General features: G+C 41.0%; 1 protein-coding gene across 1 annotated transcript in view; it reads right to left on the reverse strand.

The window, feature by feature from the left end:
- abca12 (ATP-binding cassette, sub-family A (ABC1), member 12) overlaps nt 1-26,445 on the reverse strand; it is a 165,646-nt gene that overhangs the window by 70,783 nt on the left and 68,418 nt on the right. Inside the window, 12 exon segments of the mRNA XM_056466074.1 lie at nt 39-218; nt 2,681-2,771; nt 2,890-2,912; nt 2,915-3,008; nt 5,120-5,259; nt 5,418-5,613; nt 6,309-6,473; nt 7,181-7,348; nt 20,406-20,536; nt 20,661-20,737; nt 22,141-22,349; nt 24,634-24,640. Coding sequence (XP_056322049.1) covers nt 39-218; nt 2,681-2,771; nt 2,890-2,912; nt 2,915-3,008; nt 5,120-5,259; nt 5,418-5,613; nt 6,309-6,473; nt 7,181-7,348; nt 20,406-20,536; nt 20,661-20,737; nt 22,141-22,349; nt 24,634-24,640 — 1,481 coding nt within the window.

A 26,445-nucleotide genomic window follows, 5' to 3' on the forward strand; every position in this document is an offset into this window, starting at 1 on the left:
GAGAGAAAAAGTTTGTGTGTGCGTGTGTCTAAACTCACTGGCATACAGCTCACGGTTTTGAGCCAGTTTTTCGGCTTGCTTGTCGAGTTCATCAGTGGAGTTGAAGCCTCGGTATCGGTCGAAGTTGACGCAGGAAGAGAGGTTCATCATGAGCACAGAGAGGGTGGTGATCTGGTCCATGATAAACTTGTTTTTCTCTAACAGGACTGTCATGTTCGCTGTGAAAAGAGATAGAATAACCGCTGCAGATTTCTGGATAAGGCAAGCTTGGGTGCACAGAGCAATACTTCTCCTGCTGTTGTCGTGAGTTGTCAAGAGCTCGGCAGTAAAACCCTGCTCAACCGCACTGGTTTTCCCTGAGGAGGCTAGGTACATTTGGATCTCATAGACTTATGCCCTATTTGGAAAGTGATTATTTCTAAGGGAGGCATGATTTTGTGATTTGCAGATGGCGGTGTGTGATTTAATTGCCATGTGAGTCATTAATGTTTGTTTGTTCTTAAAGCTGCTAATGGTTTATTGCCAAATGACAGGGTTTTGCCATTATATGCAAGAAACTGATAGAACAAAAATGTATGATATAAAACCACATAATACATGTATAAATATTATATATTAATGTCTGCATCAAGTTCAATCTATAAAACCTAATTTATATACAAAGAAAGCATACCCTTGTGCAATGTTCAAATTTATTACCCTTTTGTTATGTTCAAGATTAAAACCTCCACTAAATTAAACTGCTGTAAAAATGCATCAGATTAATATTTTTTTCTCAAATTTCTTTGCATAAATCTTTTAATCAACCTCAGTCCTGATCAAAACCACTAAATGTTTTAACTCTTTAATTGCCAGATTGATAAATTATGTCACTGATTTGGTGAAAAAATGATGTATTTGAATGTAGAAAGTAGTTGTAGACTGTATTTGTTTTTTCCTTTTATCACAGTCTTGGACACGTAAAAGATTAGTAACAACATTGGCTTTGGTGCATTGTTAGATTTCCATAGTTTTTCTCCTTAATTTACTGTTGGTGGCTGTTTTTGCCCCATTGACTTCCATTATAACCACATTAGATGGTGCATAAATACACAGTCTTTGTTTTTGTTTACTCCATGTTGTTCTGAGAGCTGAGCTGCATATTTTGATTTTCTCAGACAAATCAAGGTAATTGTGTGAAGGTCACTCTCACACACTCAGACAAACATACACACGCACTTTAATTGCACTTTAATTTGAGGTTGTAGTCCATATAAAATCTAGAAACTAAGCTTTTTTTGCACAGGCCTATTTAAAGGATTGATGGTGCCAACTGATAATCAACAGTAAAAATTGTCCATTTTACCTCTTCCCAACAGGGAAAACCACCAACAATCAAAGATGTATGATTATATTGTTTCATGGTTTTACAATAAAAAATTGCTTAGAAATGGAAGTCAATGGGGCAAAAACAGCCACCAACAGTAAATTAGGGAGAAAAAAATGAAAATTACTCAAAAACAATGTATCAAAGGCAACATTGTTTCACATAGACTTTGATAAAAGGAAAAAAAATCCAGTCCACAATTATTTTTTAGATTGAAAATACGTCATTTTGTGTGTGTTTTCACCAAATCAGTGACATCATTTATGAATTTGGCAATTAAGGAGTTAAAATCCTGTAATTTTCTAAAAAATTTAGTAGTTTTGATCAGGACTGAGGTTGGTTTAACAGATTTATGCAAATGAAAAATGACAAATAAAATAATCTGATGCTTTTTAACAGCAGTTTAATTTAGTGGTTGCTTTCATTCCAAACATAACAAAAGAGTAGTCAGTTTGCCCACAGTGTAATGTTTTTGAAAAACTGCAAGCATTTTCTCAAAATATGTGTCAAAATAAGATTTGTCACCAAAAATAATTCCACTAGCTGAAACACAGAAAAAGTTATGGCCAAATTAAGACTCAAAATCACCCCAGAGTGGATGAAAACATCCCCAACAGTACTTAAAGAGATCGTTCAACCAAAACTGTAATTCTCTCATTAATTTCTCTCCTTCTCTTGTTCCAACCCTGTTAGACCTTCTGTTGACTATAAAAGAAGATATTTTGAAAACCATTGACGTCTGTTTTTTCCTACTGTGGAAGTCAATGGTTACCAGTTTCCAGCTTTCTTCAAAACATCTTATTTTGTTTTCAATACAATAAAGAAACTCAAAAAGGGTTGGAGCCACTTGACGGTTCATTTTTGGGTGAACAATCCCTTTAAATGCAACTATAGCATTGTGGTTTCCACCAAATAGATCCTATGGTTTCAAACAATACGATTCTCTAATTAATACTAATATTGAGAAATATGTTGGATTATTAAAAACAAAAACAGTAGTATAACATAATGAGAAACTCATTAAAATCTCAGATTATAGAGAATATGCCATTAACATTAACATTATTTTAAGTGTTATATAATTGGCAAGGCAAAACAAGTTTATTTCTATAGCACATTTCATACACGATGGTAATTCAAAGTGCTTTATATACACAGGAAGAAAAAGAAAGAAACTAATATAAAAATAAGAACAACAAAGAATAAAATGTTTTAAAACCGCTTTTAAAGGAATAAAAAAGAAAAAAACATATATAATAGTGCGATCTGTCAGACGTATCACAGTGCTCATTCAGTAAAGGCACAGCTACTTACAGAATTGGTTGAGAGTTGCGCTCATTTGTGAAACATCAATTCCAGTCTGAGTCCGAATGAAGTTTTGGACAAAGGGACTGCTCAGGGAATTCTGTGAAAGACATTAAATAAATGATGCAGTTAAGTAGATGGAAAAAAATTATCGATTGATCAATTTATCAATCTATAAATCAATTTTTATTTAATTTTCTCTTGACTTGTTGTTATACCTTAAGTATCGGCAGGTTTGTGTCAAAATGTTGGCTGACTGCAGCACATAGGACGATGACTCGATCCACTCGGACGCATACAGCTTTAGGTCACCAAACTGGTGCAGTGAGGAATTTGACTGCAGGAAAAAAGTTTTGTTACAGTTAAAATGCTTAAAATAGTTTAGCTTTGACCATACTTGCTCTATATCTTTTGAAGATAATCTGTTTAGACAGATTTAGAGGTTTGGTGGTCAGATATCTTGACACGAATCAGATTTATGCTGAATTCCAAGTCAAACATGAAATATTACTATGCGTTTTATCTCTGCAGGTATCTGATTTTCATCAAAGATGTTTCCTAGCAACCAATCTGTAGAGGATAAATGATGCCATGCAATGCAAACCATACAATTACCAGTAGAGAGGGTCATTTACCATGTTTTACACACCTGTCTCTGCAAACATTGCTAAACAGGGTTCATCATCATGTGATAAGGGAACTTTTATGTGATTTTGAACCTGTATACCTGTATACCAACGAGATTGATGTCATATCAGGGCTCTAGGGAACCAATGCTTGATTTGGTAGTACTGTACATGCTGTATTAATAACAAAACATTTCAAGATTTGTCTCTTAAAAATGCATGTTTGACAGTAGCTTGAATGTGACTTAATAATAAAATACAGCAATTATTTTGCTTGACTCTAAATCTTTTTCTTGCCAATGAAAATATTTAAAGGAGTAAAGCAATATATCTCAAGCAATATATCCCGAAAAATCACGTCAGTTAGGAGATAACTCTTCTAAATGCAAAAAAATGCATTCTGTGTAAACCTGTGGTGAAATTCTTTCTAGAATTTTAGATTTTCAAATACATCATTATTCTCTCTTAATTTGATTCTGAGCTTAGATTTTAAAAACTGCTGTTAAAAACTAGTTTAGAGCGCCATCTGTTGTTAAAAACTAGCCTAGAGCACCATTCATTCATTCATTTTCTTTTTGGCTTAGTCCTTTTATTAATCTGGGGTCGCCGCAGCGGAATGCACCGCCAACTTATCCAGCATATATTTTATGCAGCGGATGCCCTTCCACCTGCAACCCATCACTGGGAAACATCCATACACAATCATTCACACTTATACACCTAGAGCACCATCTGCTGTTAAAAAACTAGCTATAGAGTGTCATCTGCTGTTAAAATCTAGCCTAGAGCGCCAACAACTGTTAAAAACTAACCTAGAGCACTATCTACTGTTAAAAACTAGCCTAGAGCAATGTCGGCTATTAAAAACTAGCATAGTGCGCCATCAGCTGTTAAAAACTAACCTAGAGCACCATCTATTGTTAAAAATTAGCCTAGAGCGACATCTGCTGTTAAAAACTAGCCAAGAGCACCATTTACATTTAAAAATTAGCCTAGCGCACCATTTACACTTAAAAACTAGCCTAGAGCACCATTTACCCTTGAAAACTAGCCTAGAGCACCATCAGCTGTTAAAAACAAGCCGAGTGACATCTACGTTTGAAAACTAGCCTAGAGCGTCATCTACTGTTAAAAACTAGCCTAGAGCGCAATATAATGCTAAAAATGAGTCTAAATCTCAATCTACTGTTAAAAACTAGCTTAGAGCGCCATCCACTGCTAAAAACTAGCACATAGCACCATCCACTGCAAAAAATGAGTCTAGAGCACCATCTTCTGTTAAAAACTAGCCCAGAGCACCATCTGCTATTAAAAACTAGCCTAGAGCACCATTCATTCATTTTCTTTTCGGCTTAGTCCCTTTATTAATCCGGGGTCGCCACAGCGGAATAAACCGCCAACTTATCCAGCACATGTGCACATGGGATGCCCTTCCAGCTGCAACCCATCTCTGGGAAACATCCATACACACTCATTCACACTCATACACTACGTACAATTTAGCCTTCCCAATTCACCTGTACACCTGTGGAAACCGGAGCACCCGGAGGAAACCCACGCAAACGCAGGGAGAACATGCAAACTGCACACAGAAACGCCAACTGACCCAGCAGAGGCTCGAACCAGCGACCTTCTTGCTGTGAGGCAACAGCACTACCTACTGCGCCACTGTGTCGCTCCTAGAGCACCATCTACTTATAAAACCTAAGCTCACAATAGGTTCAAGAGAGAATGGCGATGCATTTTGAAATTCTGTGTCTATTATAAGGGTAAATGTAGCTTAGATGTCCGATATTTATTTTGGAATGTGTTAAAGCGTCACCTTTCTCATGATCTCTCTGGTCATTGGTGTATCCGGCGAGTACAGGATCTGTCCTAACAGCATTGGTTTAAGGAAAGCCCAGGCCACCGCACCGCCTGTAGTGTTCACCATGTCCAAGAACAGGCTCATACAGAAAGGACCTGGAGAGCAGGACATAAGCAGTACATTAATTAATTAAGCCTGACCACAGCACTTCATCAATCTGAACTCAATATGCTGTAAGCAGATTCCCGACAGCTCATTATCATAATGCTTTATTGCACTTTTAGCGGTGTGCTGAAAATATATGTGTTCATACTGGCATCGTGTGGGATCTTGAACTTCTCTATGAGCTCTTCTCTCTTGTGGTCTGACTGGACAGAGGGATCGGCTGCGGTCACGATTGGGACTTTGGTGATGGCAAACAGTGTCAGGATGCCGTTTTTGCACAAAGCGCGAGAGAGGGTGTTAAAGGTGGCCTTGCTAGATATGGTGGACCGCTTTCCTCTCACCAGCTGTGGGAGAGAATTCAGGAACATGTTTTAGTTAAAAATAAGTTAAAATAAAATAAGCAAAAAAAGAAACAAAGAAACAAGTTAAAATAAACATAAGTAAATTAAATAAAGTAAAAGAAAAGAAAGTATAAAATAAAAAATAAAATAAATATAAATAAAATATAATGTGAAAAAATTTATTTAATTATTAATTTAATTAATCAAATTGAATTTTATTTAATTTAAAATATTAAAAATAAAATAAAATCTACATGAAGCAAAATAAATAAAATAAAAATTTTATTCAAATAAATTGAAATAAAACTAAATTAAGTGAAAAATTATTAGCAAAATTAAAAATATATCATAATCTAAGCAAACAAAAAAGAAAAAAGAAACAAACAAAAATGAACAAAATTTAATAAAAGAAAATATATAAAAGAAAAGTAAACAATACACTATAAAAGAAGAATAAAAACAAAAAATATTGAAATAAAATTAAATATAAAGTGAAAAAATCCAATTTAAATTTAAAATATTACAAATAAAATAAAATCTACAAAAAGCAAAATAAATAAAATATCAAAATAAAATAAAATTATCTGATATAAACAAAAAATAAAATAAAATAAAATATAAAGTGAATAAATCTAAGCAAAAATAAATATAATAAAGAAAAGAAAAGAAAAGAAAAAAGATATGAATAGGGAACTTACACCATGGAACTCTTGGTTGGCCACCAGGTTTAGCTGTCCTATGTTTGTCAGGTATTCCTGTAGCTTATTAATGGCAGGTACCAGTTTGTTCATCATGTTTGTCAAAAACTTGACCATCTCTAGCATAGTTGCCACCAAATCCTGATATCTTGGGACAAACATCAGCTTGCAACAACATTTCACAGTATTACAACACACAGCACCACTGGTTAACAGCATATTGCATAATACACTTATTTATTTACTAAGGAAAAGTAAACAAAATCGGTAAATACATACAGTTCAAGTCTGAATTATTAGCCCTCCTGAATTATTAGCCCCTGTTTATTTTTCCCCCCAAATTCTGTTTAACGCAGAGAAGATTTTTTGAACACATTTCTAAACATGAAAGTTTTAATAACTCATTTCTAATAACTGATTTATTTTATCTTTGCCGTGATGACAGTAAATACTATTTGACTAGATATCTTAAAGTGACATTTAAAGGCTTAACTAGGTTAATAAGGTTAACTAGGCAGGTTAGGGTAATTAGGCAAGTTATTGTAGAACGATAGTTTGTTCTGTAGACTATCGGAAATAAATGTAGCTTAAAGGGGCTAATAATTTTGACCCTAAAATGGTTTTAAAAAATAAAAATTGCTTTTATTGTAGCTGAATTAAAACAAATAAGACTTTCTCTAGAAGAAAAATATTATCAGACATACTGTTAAAAATTCTTTGCTGCGTTAAAAAAATTAATAAATCATAGAATAATTTTGACTTCAACTGTATATCTTATCTAACTAACATTATTTGTACTTGAGAGAAGCAGCATTTCTGTTTCACCAGATATACATTACAAACAGTTCCCTCTGTGCCCCCCAGTTGTTTACCCTGAATAAAATAGCCTTGGTGTCCATGTGGCGAAGGAAGAGAATGCTGATGCTGTACCAATCATCTGACAGATCACAGAAGGCACTGAACATCGCCTGCCCTGCAGCGTCCAGTTGCAGAGACGAGGGATCTGAACACTGCTGCAGGTTTGCCAACCACACCAAGATCTGTGGAGAGATCAGAGAGGACAAGCAGTGATGTCACACACATCTCATTAGACAACATCCCTACATGTATGGCCTAATACACTGTAAAAAGTGATTATTTACTTTACTTAAAAAAAGTGAGTAACGCAGTGCCTTATAAGTGACAAGCTGACTTTACTTAAAAAGAAGTGGCTCACGGTGGCTCAGTGGTTAGCACTGTCACCTCACAACAAGAAGGTTGCTGATTCGAGTCTCGGCTGGGCCAGTTGGCATTTCTGTGTGGAGTTTGCATGTTCTCCCCGTGTTCTATGGGTTTCCTCCGGGTGCTCCGATTTCCCTCACAAGTCCAAAGACATGTGGTATAGATGAAATTGGGTAAGCTAAATTGTCTGTAGTGTATGTGTGTGAATGGGAGTGTATGGATGTTTCCCAGTGATGGGTTGCAGCTGAAAGGGCATCCGTTGCGTAAAACATATGCTGGATAAGTTGGCGATTCAGTCCTCTGTGGTGACACCAGATTAATAAAGGGACTAAGCCGAAAAGAAAATGAATGAATGAAAATAATAATATAATAATAATAATAATAATAATAATACAAATGTAAATAATAATAATCATTTAGTAAAATACATATACTTTAAACTCTGTGTTCATTTAACTTATTATTCATTTGTAATTTACATTATATACATTGTATATATACGGTTTCTTATTTAAAGCATACAATAGGCAGTACATAATGTTTCACTTGCTATTTTGAAAGACACTAGTGCTCAGCTTAAAGTGAAATTTAAAGACCTTAACTAGGTTAATTTGTTAATTAGGCAAGACATTGAACAACAGTGATTTGTTCAGTTGCCTAGCGGGGGAAAAAACCTTAAGGAGGCTAATACTGACCTTATCAATTCTAGGAAAAACTGAAAAAGTATTTGCTCTGTTAAACATCACTTGGTCTAAATTTGAATAAGAATTGTAATTTCTTATAATTTAAAGCCTTCAACTATATACAGTATTTACACATAAAAAAAATATTCTATTTAAAATTCTAATTATTAAAACAAATATTAAAAATGAATATATAATTTTAACAGAACATACGGTGTATATATATATATATATATATATATATATATATATATATATATATGAGAGTAATATCACACTTGTAGCAGTGCAATGTTTCTGTATATCATATGTGTCTGTGTCACGGATTGGCCAGGCTCTTCCACCAGCATCACGCAACGATCACCTTCACCTGAGTATTAACCACGCACAGCTGCACCCAATCACTCAGACACACTATATAAGCACACACCTTCAATTCACTCATTGTCCGGTCTCGTTCCTACGAAGCGGACTCTGAGTGAACAACTCCTGGTAATCACTAACCCTCGATCTCAGAAATATTGTACTTACCTACTCTCTGTTTCTCCTAGTCTGTCCAGTGTTCCCGGTATCCTGTCTGCCTTGTGTTTATCGTCAGTCTGTCTTCCCCTCAAGCCCTCTGGTGTGTGCATTCGGTCTCCCTCGGTGTCTGTCATCCAATCTGCCTCAAAGGATCCTCAACACAACCAAAATCCAGTCACTTATCATCAGTTCTCCTTGTGTGCTCACTGTTGTAAATAAACACCGTTATTCAATCTACTCACCTTGTTTGTCCGTCTGCTTCCATAACAGAAGACCGGACCAACTACAATCAACAGCATGAGCACTCACGATCCCATTCAGGAGTTGGTGGACTCGCTGGAAGAGAGTCTTGTCACCATCTGCTCCACTTCCCGAAGCACCACCACCACCGAGCACTTCTTCACCGTCCACCCACTCATCCAGTCCCATGGCTCGACCAGCGCCCTACTCTGGCGGGGCGGAGGAGTGCAATGGTTTTCTGTTACAATGTTCTCTGGTATTTACCATGCAACCTGAGTTATATCCCACAGATCGGTCCAAAATTGCGTTCATCATCTCCCTTCTCTCTGGATCGGCTCTTCGGTGGGCAGAAACCATCTGGCAACAGTCTGGGCCGGTAACAAGCTCCATTCAAATGTTCACCAAATATTTTAAGGAGGTTTTTGGTCGCGCAGATGCAGAAGTAGCAGCCGAGAACAGTTTATACCATCTCAAACAGGGAGCCATGTCCACTCAGGATTATGCGCTCCGATTCCGCACTCTGGCTGCTGCTAGTGGATGGAATGAGCGATCTCTCCTCACCACCTACCGGCTCGGATTGGAGCCCAGCCTCCGATTACAACTGGCAGCCCTCGACGATACCATGGGGTTGGAGAAATTCATTCAACATTCTCTCCGCTGTTTCTGATTCGTCTGAGGGTCTACCAGCATGATCTGCCGCCAGTACCCCAAGCACTCCTCCGTTCGCCAGAGCCATCCGTCCCTCCAGAACCAGAACCAATGATCGTAGAATCTGGTAGACTCACGATCGCTGAGCGACAGAGGAGGCTGACCCGGGGTCTGTGTATGTACTGTGAGCCGAAGGACATGTCAGACTGGACTGTCCCATTCGTTCAGCACGTCCCTTGGTGAGTGTGTTCAGTTCTCCCATTGAAAAAATGCATCCTCTCACCACCAATGTCCAGTTAACTACCCTTCTGTATCTGTTTCAGTCACGGCTCTCATCGACTCCGGGTCAGCTGGAAATTTTATCTCATACGCCCTCTGTCGCCACCTCCAGCTTAACACCGAAGCCTCGACGCACGTCTACCAGATTCAACCCATAACCAACAATATCCATTCCCAGGCACGTATCCATCGTAAATGTGAACCTATCAATCTCCAAGTGGGATTGCTCCACAAAGAGGGATATTCAATTTCTGGTTTCTGGAGGGTGCATCTATGGATATCATCCTAGGGCGCCCGTGGCTGGTGAAGCACGATCCCATCCTCTCTTGGGGCACAGGAGAAATAAAAGAGATGGGGTGAAGACTGCAGATCCAGTTGTTTTCCAGACCTACCCGTTCAACTTCAGAGACCCCTTACCGTCTACGTCACGTCTGTCGAAAGTCCAGTCGATAAACGATCCATCCAGATCCCGAAAAATCTACTCCGCATACGAGGACGTATTTTGCCCCAAGAGAGCTTCCCAGCTACCTCCACATCGGCCATGGGACTGCGCAATAGACCTGCTTCCGGATGCTCCTATGCCCAAAGGTAGGATCTACCCGTTGTCCCTTCCGGAAACTAAGGCCATGGAGGAGTATATTCATGAGGCTCTGAGTCAGGGGTATATTCGTCAGTCCCACGTCACCCGCGGCCTCAAGTTTCTTCTTCGTGGCCAAGAAGTATGGAGGGTTGCGGCCTTGTATAGACTATCGAGTCCTGAATCAAGGTACAATCAAATTCAGATATCCGCTTCCTCTTGTCCCTGCGGCCCTGGAACAACTCCGATCAGCAAAGATATTCACTAAGTTGGACCTCCGCAGCGCTTACAATCTGGTAAGAATACGCGAGGGGGACGAATGGAAGACGGCGTTTGTGACCCCTACAGGGCACTATGAGTACCTGGTCATGCCCTATGGTCTGGTCAACGCCCCCTCCGTATTCCAAAACTTCATCCATGAAGTCCTCCGGGAGTTCCTCCACCTCTCAGTCATAGTCTACATTGATGATATCTTGATTTACTCCCGGAGTGAGGCTGAACATCGCCACCACGTTGCGGAGGTCCTACAAACCCTCAGAGAGCACCAATTGTACCTCAAGGCAGAGAAATGCTCATTCCACTTACCCTCTGTTCAGTTCCTAGGGTACATCATCGACCAAAATGGGGTTCGCATGGACGAGGGGAAGGTCAAATCCGTTGTTTCCTGGCCAGAACCCACAACCATTAAAGAACTCCAACGATTTCTAGGATTTGCCAATTTCTATCGACGTTTCATCCACAACTACAGTCTCATCACCGCTCCGCTGACCAACCTACTCCGAAAACAACCCAAGAAACTCTCCTGGCCTCCCGAAGCCACCGCAGCCTTCCACAATCTCAAACACTCCTTCACTCAAGCTCCACTCCTGACCCTGATCCTGACCTACCTTTCGTGGTAGAAGTGGATGCGTCGACCACTGGAGTGGGAGCCATTTTGTCTCAATACCACGGTACACCAGCATTACTCCATCCATGCGCCTATTTCTCCAGGAAACTCAGCCCGGCGGAAAGGAACTATGACATCGGGAATCGAGAACTACTAGCGATCAAGCTCGCTCTAGAGGAATGGCGACACTGGCTGGAGGGAGCCAAACATCCATTCCAGGTGATTACTGACCATAAAAATCTACAGTACCTCAAAGAAGCCAAAAGACTCTGTCCTCGTCAGGCCCGGTGGTCTTTGTTCTTCTCCAGATTCCAATTCTCAATCTCTTACCGACCAGGATCAAAGAACGTCCGAGCAGACGCCCCTTTCCAGAATTTATGATCAGCTGGAAATCATAGAAACACCAGCCAAGATCCTCCCAGAACAAATTTCTGTTTGTCCCATCACCTGGTCCGCTCCTACAGTCGTCGCCACTCCAGACTCGAGGATTCCGCCGGGCTGTCCCCCCAATCGACGCTTCATCCCTGAAAACCAACGGGTAGATCTTATTCATTCCAGCCATACATCTTTGGGCACAGGGCATCCCGGGGCCAACAACACCCTCTCGTTGCTTTCCCAACGCTTTTGGTGGCCGAACATGGCGAGGGATGTGAGGAGATACGTCCAAGGCTGTAGGGAATGCGCTATGTCAAAGAGTCCTTGCCATCTGCCTGCAGGTAAACTCCATCCCTTGCCCATCCCGAACCGCCCCTGGTCACACCTAGGAGTTGACTTCATGACAGATCTCCCATCATCCGAAGGTAATACTTGTATTTTAGTCATTGTGGATCGATTTTCTAAGTTCTGTCGTTTAATTCCGTTGAAGGGTCTGCCCACAGCCCTAGAGACTGCCGAAAACCTGTTCAACCATGTCTTTCGAAATTTTGGAGTACCAGAAGATATAGTCTCGGACCGAGGACCCCAATTCATCTCCAGACTATGGAAAGCCTTCTTCAGACTCCTAGGTGTGACCGTAAGCCTCTCGTCTGGCTACCACCCACAGACCAACGGCCAGACCGAGAGGAAAATTCAGGAAGTGGGGCGGTTCCTCAGGACCTTCTGTCACGGTCATCAAAACTCCTGGAGCCAGTTTCTGGGCTGGGCGGAATACGCCCAGAATTCACTGCGGCAACCTACCACCGGACTTACGCCATTCCAGTGCATCCTAGGATTTCAACCTCCACTCTTTCCCTGGGATGGCGAACCATCTGATGTCCCCGCAGTGGATTACTGGTTCCGGGAGAGCGAGAGGGTCTGGGACGACGCTCATCACCATCTCCAGAGGGCAGTACGCAGAGCAAAGGAGGTATCAGATAAAAGGAGGAGTCCAGGTCCCATCTATACTCCAGGGCAGAAAGTCTGGCTCTCCACCCGAGATATCCGCTTGCGACTGCCCTCCCGAAAACTAAGTCCCAGATTTGTTGGTCCCTTCACCATCCTGGAACAGGTCAACCCCGTCACGTTTAAGTTTACAGTTACCACCACAATACAGAATCCACCCCACATTCCACGTGTCACTCCTCAAACCCTTTCACGACCCTCTGATTCCCTCCACAGAGCCTGGCCATGAAGAGGAACCTCCTCCCCCACTGATGTTGGAAGAAGGGTCCATCTACAAGGTCAAGGACATCCTGCGGTCCCGACGTCGTGGTGGTCATCTGGAGTACCTTGTCGACTGGGAGGGATATGGTCCAGAGGAAAGGTCTTGGGTCCCCAGATCAGATATATTGGATCCCGCACTTATGGAGGAGTTCCACTCCAATCACCCTGAGTTCCCAGCACCTCGTGGACGTGGTAGACCACCACGGCGTCGGAGGTTTAGGCCCTCAGGAGCGGGCCCTGGGGAGGGGGGTAATGTCACGGATTGGCCAGGCTCTTCCACCAGCATCACGCAACGATCACCTTCACCTGAGTATTAACCACGCACAGCTGCACCCAATCACTCAGACACACTATATAAGCACACACCTTCACTTCACTCATTGTCCGGTCTCGTTCCTACGAAGCGGACTCTGAGTGAACAACTCCTGGTAATCACTAACCCTCGATCTCAGAAATATTGTACTTACCTACTCTCTGTTTCTCCTAGTCTGTCCAGTGTTCCCGGTATCCTGTCTGCCTTGTGTTTATCGTCAGTCTGTCTTCCCCTCAAGCCCTCTGGTGTGTGCATTCGGTCTCCCTCGGTGTCTGTCATCCAATCTGCCTCAAAGGATCCTCAACACAACCAAAATCCAGTCACTTATCATCAGTTCTCCTTGTGTGCTCACTGTTGTAAATAAACACCGTTATTCATCTACTCACCTTGTTTGTCCGTCTGCTTCCATAACAGAAGACCGGACCAACTACAATCAACAGCATGAGCACTCACGATCCCATTCAGGAGTTGGTGGACTCGCTGAAGAGAGTCTTGTCACCATCTGCTCCACTTCCCGAAGCACCACCAGCACCGAGCACTTCTTCACCGTCCACCCACTCATCCAGTCCCATGGCTCGACCAGCGCCCTACTCTGGCGGGGCGGAGGAGTGCAATGGTTTTCTGTTACAATGTTCTCTGGTATTTACCATGCAACCTGAGTTATATCCCACAGATCGGTCCAAAATTGCGTTCATCATCTCCCTTCTCTCTGGATCGGCTCTTCGGTGGGCAGAAACCATCTGGCAACAGTCTGGGCCGGTAACAAGCTCCATTCAAATGTTCACCAATATTTTAAGGAGGTTTTGGTCGCGCAGATGCAGAAGTAGCAGCCGGAGAACAGTTATACCATCTCAAACAGGGAGCCATGTCCACTCAGGATTATGCGCTCCGATTCCGCACTCTGGCTGCTGCTAGTGGATGGAATGAGCGATCTCTCCTCACCACCTACTGGCTCGGATTGGAGCCCAGCCTCCGATTACAACTGGCAGCCCTCGACGATACCATGGGGTTGGAGAAATTCATTCAACATTCTCTCCGCTGTTCTGATCGTCTGAGGGTCTACCAGCATGATCTTCCGCCAGTACCCCAAGCACTCCTCCGTTCGCCAGAGCCAGCCGTCCCTCCAAAACCAGAACCAATGATCGTAGAATCTGGTAGACTCACGATCGCTGAGCGACAGAGGAGGCTGACCCGGGGTCTGTGTATGTACTGTGGAGCCGAAGGACATGTCAGACTGGACTGTCCCATTCATTCAGCACGTCCCTTGGTGAGTGTGTTCAGTTCTCCCATTGAAAAAATGCATCCTCTCACCACCAATGTCCAGTTAACTACCCCTTCTGTATCTGTTTCAGTCACGGCCCTCATCGACTCCGGGTCAGCTGGAAATTTTATCTCATACGCCCTCTGTCGCCACCTCCAGCTTAACACCGAAGCCTCGACGCACGTCTACCAGATTCAACCCATAACCAACAATATCCATTCCCAGGCACATATCCATCGTAAATGTGAACCTATCAATCTCCAAGTGGGATTGCTCCACAAAGAGGAGATTCAATTTCTGGTTCTGGAGGGTGCATCTATGGATATCATCCTAGGGCGCCCGTGGCTGGTGAAGCACGATCCCATCCTCTCTTGGGGCACAGGAGAAATAAAGAGATGGGGTGAAGACTGCAGATCCAGTTGTTTTCCAGACCTACCCGTTCAACTTCAGAGACCCCTTACCGTCTACGTCACGTCTGTCGAAAGTCCAGTCGATAAACGATCCATCCAGATCCCGAAAATCTACTCCGCATACGAGGACGTATTTTGCCCCAAGAGAGCTTCCCAGCTACCTCCACATCGGCCATGGGACTGCGCAATAGACCTGCTTCCGGATGCTCCTATGCCCAAAGGTAGGATCTACCCGTTGTCCCTTCCGGAAACTAAGGCCATGGAGGAGTATATTCATGAGGCTCTGAGTCAGGGGTATATTCGTCAGTCCACGTCACCCGCGGCCTCAAGTTTCTTCTTCGTGGCCAAGAAGGATGGAGGGTTGCGGCCTTGTATAGACTATCGAGTCCTGAATCAAGGTACAATCAAATTCAGATATCCGCTTCCTCTCGTCCCTGCGGCCCTGGAACAACTCCGATCAGCAAAGATATTCACTAAGTTGGACCTCCGCAGCGCTTACAATCTGGTAAGAATACGCGAGGGGGACGAATGGAAGACGGCGTTTGTGACCCCTACAGGGCACTATGAGTACCTGGTCATGCCCTATGGTCTGGTCAACGCCCCCTCCGTATTCCAAAACTTCATCCATGAAGTCCTCCGGGAGTTCCTCCACCTCTCAGTCATAGTCTACATTGATGATATCTTGATTTACTCCCGGAGTGAGGCTGAACATCGCCACCACGTTGCGGAGGTCCTACAAACCCTCAGAGAGCACCAATTGTACCTCAAGGCAGAGAAATGCTCATTCCACTTACCCTCTGTTCAGTTCCTAGGGTACATCATCGACCAAAATGGGGTTCGCATGGACGAGGGGAAGGTCAAATCCGTTGTTTCCTGGCCAGAACCCACAACCATTAAAGAACTCCAACGATTTCTAGGATTTGCCAATTTCTATCAACGTTTCATCCACAACTACAGTCTCATCACCGCTCCGCTGACCAACCTACTCCGAAAACAACCCAAGAAACTCTCCTGGCCTCCCGAAGCCACCGCAGCCTTCCACAATCTCAAACACTCCTTCACTCAAGCTCCACTCCTGACTCACCCTGATCCTGACCTACCTTTCGTGGTAGAAGTGGATGCGTCGACCACTGGAGTGGGAGCCATTCTGTCTCAATACCACGGTACACCAGCATTACTCCATCCATGCGCCTATTTCTCCAGGAAACTCAGCCCGGCGGAAAGGAACTATGACATCGGGAATCGAGAACTACTAGCGATCAAGCTCGCTCTAGAGGAATGGCGACACTGGCTGGAGGGAGCCAAACATCCATTCCAGGTGATTACTGACCATAAAAATCTACAGTACCTCAAAGAAGCCAAAAGACTCTGTCCTCGTCAGGCCCGGTGGTCTTTGTTCTTCTCCAGATTCCAATTCTCAATCTCTTACCGACCAGGATCAAAGAACGTCCGAGCAGACGCCCTTTCCAGAATTTATGATCAGCCGGAAATCATAGAAACACCAGCCAAGATCCTCCCAGAACAAATTTCTGTTTGTCCCATCACCTGGTCCGCTCCTACAGTCGTCGCCACTCCAGACTCGAGGATTCTGCCGGGCTGTCCCCCCAATCGACGCTTCATCCCTGAAAACCAACGGGTAGATCTTATTCATTCCAGCCATACATCTTTGGGCACAGGGCATCCCGGGGCCAACAACACCCTCTCGTTGCTTTCCCAACGCTTTTGGTGGCCGAACATGGCGAGGGATGTGAGGAGATACGTCCAAGGCTGTAGGGAATGCGCTATGTCAAAGAGTCCTCGCCATCTGCCTGCAGGTAAACTCCATCCCTTGCCCATCCCGAACCGCCCCTGGTCACACCTAGGAGTTGACTTCATGACAGATCTCCCATCATCCGAAGGTAATACTTGTATTTTAGTCATTGTGGATCGATTTTCTAAGTTCTGTCGTTTAATTCCGTTGAAGGGTCTGCCCACAGCCCTAGAGACTGCCGAAAACCTGTTCAACCATGTCTTTCGAAATTTTGGAGTACCAGAAGATATAGTCTCGGACCGAGGACCCCAATTCATCTCCAGACTATGGAAAGCCTTCTTCAGACTCCTAGGTGTGACCGTAAGCCTCTCGTCTGGCTACCACCCACAGACCAACGGCCAGACCGAGAGGAAAATTCAGGAAGTGGGGCGGTTCCTCAGGACCTTCTGTCACGGTCATCAAAACTCCTGGAGCCAGTTTCTGGGCTGGGCGGAATACGCCCAGAATTCACTGCGGCAACCTACCACCGGACTTACGCCATTCCAGTGCATCCTAGGATTTCAACCTCCACTCTTTCCCTGGGATGGCGAACCATCTGATGTCCCCGCAGTGGATTACTGGTTCCGTGAGAGCGAGAGGGTCTGGGACGACGCTCATCACCATCTCCAGAGGGCAGTACGCAGAGCAAAGGAGGTATCAGATAAAAGGAGGAGTCCAGGTCCCATCTATACTCCAGGGCAGAAAGTCTGGCTCTCCACCCGAGATATCCGCTTGCGACTGCCCTCCCGAAAACTAAGTCCCAGATTTGTTGGTCCCTTCACCATCCTGGAACAGGTCAACCCCGTCACGTTTAAGTTACAGTTACCACCACAATACAGAATCCACCCCACATTCCACGTGTCACTCCTCAACCCTTTCACGACCCTCTGATTCCCTCCACAGAGCCTGGCCATGAAGAGGAACCTCCTCCCCCACTGATGTTGGAAAGAAGGGTCCATCTACAAGGTCAAGGACATCCTGCGGTCCCGACGTCGTGGTGGTCATCTGGAGTACCTTGTCGACTGGGAGAGATATGGTCCAGAGGAAAGGTCTTGGGTCCCCAGATCAGATATATTGGATCCCGCACTTATGGAGGAGTTCCACTCCAATCACCCTGAGTTCCCAGCACCTCGTGGACGTGGTAGACCACCACGGCGTCGGAGGTTTAGGCCCTCAGGAGCGGGCCCTGGGGAGGGGGGTAATGTCACGGATTGGCCAGGCTCTTCCACCAGCATCACGCAACGATCACCTTCACCTGAGTATTAACCACGCACAGCTGCACCCCAATCACTCAGACACACTATATAAGCACACACCTTCACTTCACTCATTGTCCGGATCTCGTTCCTACGAGCGGACTCTGAGTGAACAACTCCTGGTAATCACTAACCCTCGATCTCAGAAATATTGTACTTACCTACTCTCTGTTTCTCCTAGTCTGTCCAGTGTTCCCGGTATCCTGTTTGCCTTGTGTTTATCGTCAGTCTGTCTTCCCCTCAAGCCCTCTGGTGTGTGCATTCGGTCTCCCTCGGTGTCTGTCATCCAATCTGCCTCAAAGGATCCTCAACACAACCAAAATCCAGTCACTTATCATCAGTTCTCCTTGTGTGCTCACTGTTGTAAATAAACACCGTTATTCATCTACTCACCTTGTTTGTCCGTCTGCTTCCATAACAGTCTGTGCCTTAGCATCCCACCAGTGACGATATATACAGCCACATCTCTCTGTTACGAGTGTGATATTGCGTTTATACAACAGTTCGATGTGTATATTAAAAAAAAAAAATCAAACACGGAGAGTCTAAAAACCCTTTTGTATTGGGAACTACTTTCTTTTATCCATTTATTCACATCCGCAGCTGTCGTCAGAATAACAAAAGTCGTTACTAATTCACCAGCGTCACTTTAGAGCTTTGTGTTTGCGATAAGGAAAAACACTAAACACACGCTGGCATTTTTCTTTCTTTCTGCCAACACAACACGCATTCCTGATATGCGAATCCTATTCAACATACTTCAATTTTATAGTATACATTAGGGCTGTATGACTCTAGCAAAAAATGTTAATCACGATTTTTTTTTTTTTTTTTTTTGCTTAAAATCAAGATCAGGATTTTCTCACGATTCTGTAAATGTAAAATAAAGGTTAATATGAGTGGCCTATTATTATTGTCAATTCTCAAACATTTAGTAAAACAACAATAATAATATCAGGCCTATGTGTAGCTCTACTGTTGCTTAAAATGCTAAATTTTGCACTGCCGTTATGGTGGACTTGAACAGACTTCCATTATGTCCTGTTTGTTAATTCACAGTAAAATTATGACATCAGAATACAACTAATTATAATTATAAAATTGATTTATTATGTTTAAGACATGTGCTTGTCATCTGTTAATGACAACTTTATTAGACCAGTTTTCACTGGTAAAATTAGAATTTTGTCATCAGATAAAACATGTAGAAAAGCTGAATTAAGATTGTGTGTAGGGTGGAATCGAGATCGTGATCTTTTTTTGATTAATCGTCCAGCCCTAGTATAAATACAGCACTACAACATACAAAAGAGTGAGATCGACTTAGACAATCACTTACCAGTTTAATAATGATTTGATCAGCTGTAATTAGAAAATATGCTGCATTTTTCCTCCTCTAACGGCTTATTATGCGGTCTCTGTTGCCATCTTGTGTATATATACACAATATATATATATATATATATATATATATATATATATATATATATATATATATATATATATATATATATATTTATATATATATATATATATATATATATATATTATATATATATATATATATATATATATATATATATATATATATATACGCAGTTGATGTCAAAATTATTAGCCCTCCTGAATTAGTCACCCCCCTGTTTATATTTTCCCAATTTCTGTTTAACGAAGATTTTCTCAACACATTTCTAAACATAATAGTTTTAATAACTCATTTCTAATAACCAATAATTCTAATAATTTCTAATAAAAGCAGTTTTAAATTTTTTAAAAACCATTTTGACCTTAAAATGTTTTTTAAAAAATTTAAAACTGCTTTTATTCTAGCCGAAATAAAACAAATAAGACTTTCTCCAGAAGAAAAAATATTATCAGACATACTGTGGAAATTTCTTTGCTCTGTTAAACATAATTTGGGAAATATTTAAAAAAGAAAACAAAAAAAATCAAAGGGGGGCTAATAATTCTGACTTCAACTGTATATATATATATATATATATATATATTATATTATATTATTATTATTATTATTATTGTGCTTTCAGTTTTTTTGTAATTAATTGTACAAGTAACTGTGGAAATGTCTGAGTGAAAATACTTTCTACACCATATTTGCTTTCAAGGTAACTGCGGATTTTAAGAATAAAGCTCTGCGATGCTTTGTGAGTGAGTCAACCACAACAGTGAAAAAAGAATGTTTACACAGAATGAGGAGGAAATTTCTAGGGATGAACCAAGGCTCAGCAGAGGGAGTTCATCTTCCTCAGAATAAAGTGAGATTCAATCCGTTTCATTTTATTCAATGTGAAACCTTGTGTTTTGGGCACTTCTTTGAATCCCTCTGATGTATTCATGAGTTGCGCTGTACCTGCATGTTGCTGCTGGGTAAAGGGGAATCTAGCACAGTCTGCAGAACGCCAGGGGGAAAGCTGGTGTAGCGCTCCACATCCTCAACAAACAGTGTTGTGTTTTTCAGCAGCTCTGAAACTTTCACTTCAGCTGTCAAAAGACAAAAAGACAAGTGAGACAAGGTTGAAAAAAGAGTGATCGGACCACCGTGTCATTGCTGAGAACACCGGTGTTTGTGCTTTGGATCTGCTGGAGGCCACAGACGCAGACATACCTGGAGATGTAATGTTGATACTTATGGTTTTCAGAGAGGAGACGTTGAAGCCCACAATTTGAGAGAGAATTGATGTCCTTTTAAAAAAATAAAAGTATTATTATTGTGCAAAACATGCATAAAAATCCAATCTGTTATATTTGAGATAATTAGAGCTGTTGTGATAATTAGATAATTAGAAAGGCATCACCCTTCTTTCTTAAATTATCTGCTAATAAAAAACCTCCTTCTTGCTGTTATCATCTAGAGTTTGCATTTTCAACTGCACCCACATATTACACCCAGCAAATTAATCCCTAACATTGATAAACAAGCATAATTCAAGCTATGTGTCATGATCACCAGCGATTTAGGCCTTGCAGATTAATAGATAGCCTGAACTACAATTCTGCCCCCGAAATTAACTACAAATCCCATCATTCCCTGCACTCACACATCTGGCCCAGATCCCTATTGATTCCAAACAGACAGCTGAAGCTTATAAATTCAATTAGTTGTGGGCAGAGCGAGACTTTATGAAACACTGAAACAGTCGAAGCAAATGTGTCGAAGCGTCAAAAGTTTTAAAACCCATCTCTACACTGACATTTTTCATTTTTGTATTGTTCTTATGCAAATTGAGGAATTAAATTACACATTGTACAGTTAAGGTTTCAAGTGATTACTGAAGCAGTGTGAGTTCCAAACTAGCAGGCAGAGATAATGGGTTCTCCAGGGTGATGCAGCTATATGTTTTTAACTGTTGTAGTTCTTGTAATGTGTTTTGTTTTAACATTGGTCTGACATCCGAATGAAAACTTGAATAAATATGTTTTGTTTTGGTTATAAAAAAATTACATTGTTTAAATACATCAAGTCATAAATAAAGAGTGTTTGTTTAAGTCAGGATTTGAACTCGGGTTATTTGCAGCACAGTTACTCTGTGCACACACACAGTCAACTAGGCTACATGAGATAGAGGATTTTTTTCCGACCCTGTCAATCAAACACAGATTTGCCAGTGTCGAAATGCTTCTGAAATGTCCCATGCTTTGAATCGCTTTAGTCACGTGACCTGGGTATTTCAAATCACTTTAGTCATGTGACCAGGGTGTTTTGGATCATGCTTTGGTGCAGTGTTTCAAAACACTTGCATTTCTAGATATCGACACTGTGTCGAAATGTCAGCCATCCCTAAATTAAATACACCTCCACTCACACACATACACAGATTGCTGAGTCTTGTAGTTGTAACATTTCAGCATTATCCTGTCTTGCCTTGTCATGTTTTTGAACCTGTGTTTTGTTTATTATTCCTGTTGTTTTTGCCACCTGCCCTGATCATTCGAAGCATATGCTTTTAAATTTCCTGCCCCTGTTTTGACCATTGCTTGCCTGTCTAATCTCTTAAATAAACTGCACATGGATCCTCATATCTGTTGCCAGTATCGATATGTTACAGAATGACAGCAAGTTTGAAGGTCATTATAAGAACCAGTACCAGTCCACTCCAGTGTTGTAAGTGCTTGGGTCTCCAATAAACGTCTGGAAAATCAGATCATAGATGTTGACGCTGTGGTTCCCCAAGCTGGTTGTGAGCACATAGACTGCCTGGACTGCTGGAACAACGGTGTCGCAAAGCAATCTGGGGCCCAGAGGCAGAAACTGACTGATCTGCTGCACAGACGTCATGTTTTCCAGAGCACAAACCTGCATCATTGAACAAAAGAAGTTACAGGGTTTAATTGTTGACACTGCTGAACCACACTGAAATTGTCACTTAAGTTTTATCATATCGTTATGTTTAATTATTTTGTTGTCGTAGTTTTATCAAATTTAGGTTGCATTATGACACTCCGGTTTTTAAGTGGTTTAAACTGTAGAGTAATTTTATTCTTTTATGAGACTACAAATGTTTCATTGTTGTATTTTGAAATTATATTTGTTTTATTCTGAATCACAATGTCGTTCATTTCCTTTTTCTGTTTAGAACAGGGGTGTCCAAACTTTTTGCAAAGAGGGCCAAATTTGATGAAGTGAAGATGCCCTGGGGCCAATAGTTTCCGACATGTTTTTCCCCACAAAAGTTACACGAAAATACACACTGTTATAAAACAATTTTCATTGTCACAATTACCTTTAGTTTTCAAATAGCAAGGTAACCAAATATACACCCCTCTGGCAGAAGTGAACAACTCTAAAGACACAATTCTGCCTTTCATTCACATCTGGAGTGTCAGATAACATTGAACAAACTGTATAGAATACCTTACATTTCAATGAGTTTGATAACTATCTTTGCCTCATGAACACTGTAAACAGGAGTTTTACGTAATGCAAAGTGATCTGTTGTCATTAAAGTTTAAAACAAGTGAATTTTGCCACTGTCTTATACAATATCTTTCAGGAAGCCAAAAATTGTGTGACAACTACAGGAAGATTATACTTTATTAATTCCACAACTGGAAAATTCACTTGCCACAACAAGAAATAAACATAAACTTGTATCTTTTTGAATGGGGAAAAGTGTAACGGTCAATATGGTGAATAAAGCTCCGCCTACTAGTTCAGGAGCCAATCATCGATTGTATATGGCGAATAAAGCCCACCTTCTAGTACAGGAGCCAATCGCTATAGACTTACGATACTCCGGGGGAGGGGCTCAGACTAGACGTGAGTTTCAGCGGATTTTGTGTGATTTTGACGTTTAGAAATGAAACTAAAGAGACAGTTGTTGTTTCATTTTATTGATGATTCCTAATATGAAATTCAATCGTAAGCTTGGCTTGGTTTTGGAGAATTTTATGTTTCCCCATTCAAACAGAATGCCCGAGCATATTGCCCGAGAGACATTTTAAAGATGGCCGCTGAGTGAAATGACTTGTCTTGAAGGGACTTTGATGTAACTGAGCCTTAAATTGTCATTTATAAGGGATTTACAAACACTAGTTTTCACTTTAGATGAGCTCACAAAACTGTAGGAGTTAGTTAATAAAGCATTTAACATGAGGAATAACTATTATGCATGAAAAGTAAAATGTATAAATGTTCACTTGAATAGTTTTTTTAATGATTTACTTACTCATTCTGACTGATCTTAAAACCACCAACTACTCTTACGTAACAGGTTTGTAAATATTACAATATTTAATTTAATAGTGAAAAATCCATAATTAACAAAGCATAAAATACAATCATCAAGCACATTATATATGTGTATATAAGTCAAGAACACAGCATTTTCAGCTGTATTTAAAAGCTGCAAATTAATGTCTATTAATGCGGAGTTATTGCTTAACAAATAATTAATCAACTATGTGCTAATAAAGCTTAATTAAAGATCTATAGCGTGCAGTTATGAAGTGTTATCGAAATATGCCATATGAGATGTATGAATTAATAATTTAGTCCTTTTGTAATTTGTATTATAGAGTGTTGATTTGTGGTACCTATTATATCAACAAATGCTTTAAAACCGTAAAAAATCTCACCTGAGTCTAAAAGGCGGTCCAGTATCTGGTTTGAACTTTCATTTGCCCCGTTGGCTGAGACAAATTCCAAGCTAGTGTTTAGTACTTGCAGTAGCAGATGCAGATTTTCTGCAGAGATGCGGGAGAAATGGAGAAGGGAAAAACAAAGATCAAGCTTTAGCAGTGCTAAAGTAACTTAATTCCCTACAGGCATCATTACTTGCACCTAACTCCACTTTCAGGCCAACCTCACAGTGCAGCAAGCAGCAAATGATCTAGCAAAGAACCCCCCTTAGAAAAGAGACATTGAAGAGCTTATGGCACTGTGTGCTGATTTAGATCTGACAGCTCCTATGTGTGGCAACACCCTCAAGCTATATTAAAGATCAGACACTTATTAGGGAAATTAAAAGCTCAACAAGACATTGGCTTTATTAAAGGAAATATAAAGCAAACTGAGAGGCTTAACAGCGATTTATCAATGAAAACGAGGGCGCTCTGCAGACAAAAGACAAGAAAAGTACTTTGGATCTACAGAGAGGTAAAAAATTATGCACTCTGGAGCACAGAGCTCTATACTTTTCAAAAAGAAATATAATAAAATAACAGTTCATCCAAAAGCATAAACACTGTTTGTTAGATTTAATCACCCTTTATAAATCTCATATATGGCAATATATGCAAACTCATCCATGACATGCAAGTTTAGGTTTAGATTTCACAAACTCTATATAAAATGCCATATAAACAGTATATAGAAAAATATTTATAGAAATATATAGAAAATCATCATACCATCTGAAACTCTATAACTTTACTCACCAAAAAAGTTGTAGAAATGCACACGTTAGGAGAAGGCGACAAAAAACATTTCAGGCTGTATTACCAATTTCAAAGGGGTAGGATGATTTTCTATTGGCACTGTAAGTAACTGCTCAAAAAAATAAAGGGAATACTTGGGATTACATTCTGTTGTGCTTTCACACTTAGACGTTTGTTTCAGAACCCATCTCGTTTGCTCAGTGCGATTTGTTTGGCATATTTGAATGGTCTCTATGCACAGCTAGAGTTTTAAAGTCAACGATAAACTTCTGGTGAAAGCGTAATGTGACTATTTTAAATTTCACGTGGTTGCTTTTACAGCATCGGTGTGAATGTAAAATACATTCAGTAAAATAGACTTAAGCATTCTTTTAGTTGTTCAAGCTTAAAGCGAGATGAAAGACCGTTGTAACCACTAGCGCCGTCAGTAGCAGAAACAGGCTAGCGCAGAAACTCTATTGAAAACACTGGGGTAAAATAAACTGTCATATTTTAAAGACATGGCGGGGGGAAATAAATTCAATGCAGTGCTTCTTGTCCAATCTGAGACCCACTTCATATTGATCAATCAGTTTAGGATCCCCTGAATGAGGTCATCTCGGCTCGATAGAAATTAACTCTGGAGCGGATCAATTGTAGTAAGAAAGGTAAAACGATCCAACAAACCAGTCTAAATCACAGTGTATTATGGTTATGTAATAGCCATATATACAGCTATAGATATAGAAGAGAGAATTATGAGTAGGGCGCGATGTCATTACCACCAGAAAATGTGAGTTTCTTGTAGAATATGAAATTAGCATGCTGAAATATTAACGTGAGCTGTTTATCTGTTAGGAAAATTTACAAAAATTACCAACTGATATTTTTTCCATATTTTAATCTTATAATAAATATAAAATAAAAAAATAAAGGGAACACTTGGAGTTTGATTGGGTTGTTTAAGTGTTCCCTTTATTTTTTTTAATATAACTGTTTTTTTCCACCTTTATTTGGATAGTATAGTGGAGACTAGATGGGAAAGAATTTCGGAGCAGAGAGAGGGTAAGATCGGCAAAGGACCTCGAGTTGGGAATCGAACTCGGGTTGCCGTGAGCGCCTCAGTACTATTTGTCAGCGCACTTAACCAGGGGGGTTGCTGGGGGGGGGGGGTACTATTGTATTGTTTAGGAATTCAACCCCCTGGTCTTCCCTTCGTCCGTGACACCGCCCCCTCACCCCAGCCGGCCTCGTTTCATCCAGGAAGGTTGTCAGAGGGCCAGTGGCGCCCTTGCACTTAACCTTTACATGTTATTATTGGTATATACAAGAATATAATAACATTGGATACCAATGTATATACCATATATTAGCATTGGACCTTACATATATGTTCAAATAATTAGCTACAATATACACCCATAGAATAGAATATAAAAGTAAATTGTATAACATACATGCACTTATTGGTAATCCCAATAGTTAAAATATAATGTAAACAGCTATTTTTCCGATTTTTGTAATATATATCGCAA

Source organism: Danio aesculapii, chromosome 9 (assembly GCF_903798145.1).
Source record: "Danio aesculapii chromosome 9, fDanAes4.1, whole genome shotgun sequence".
Lineage (NCBI taxonomy): Eukaryota > Metazoa > Chordata > Actinopteri > Cypriniformes > Danionidae > Danio > Danio aesculapii.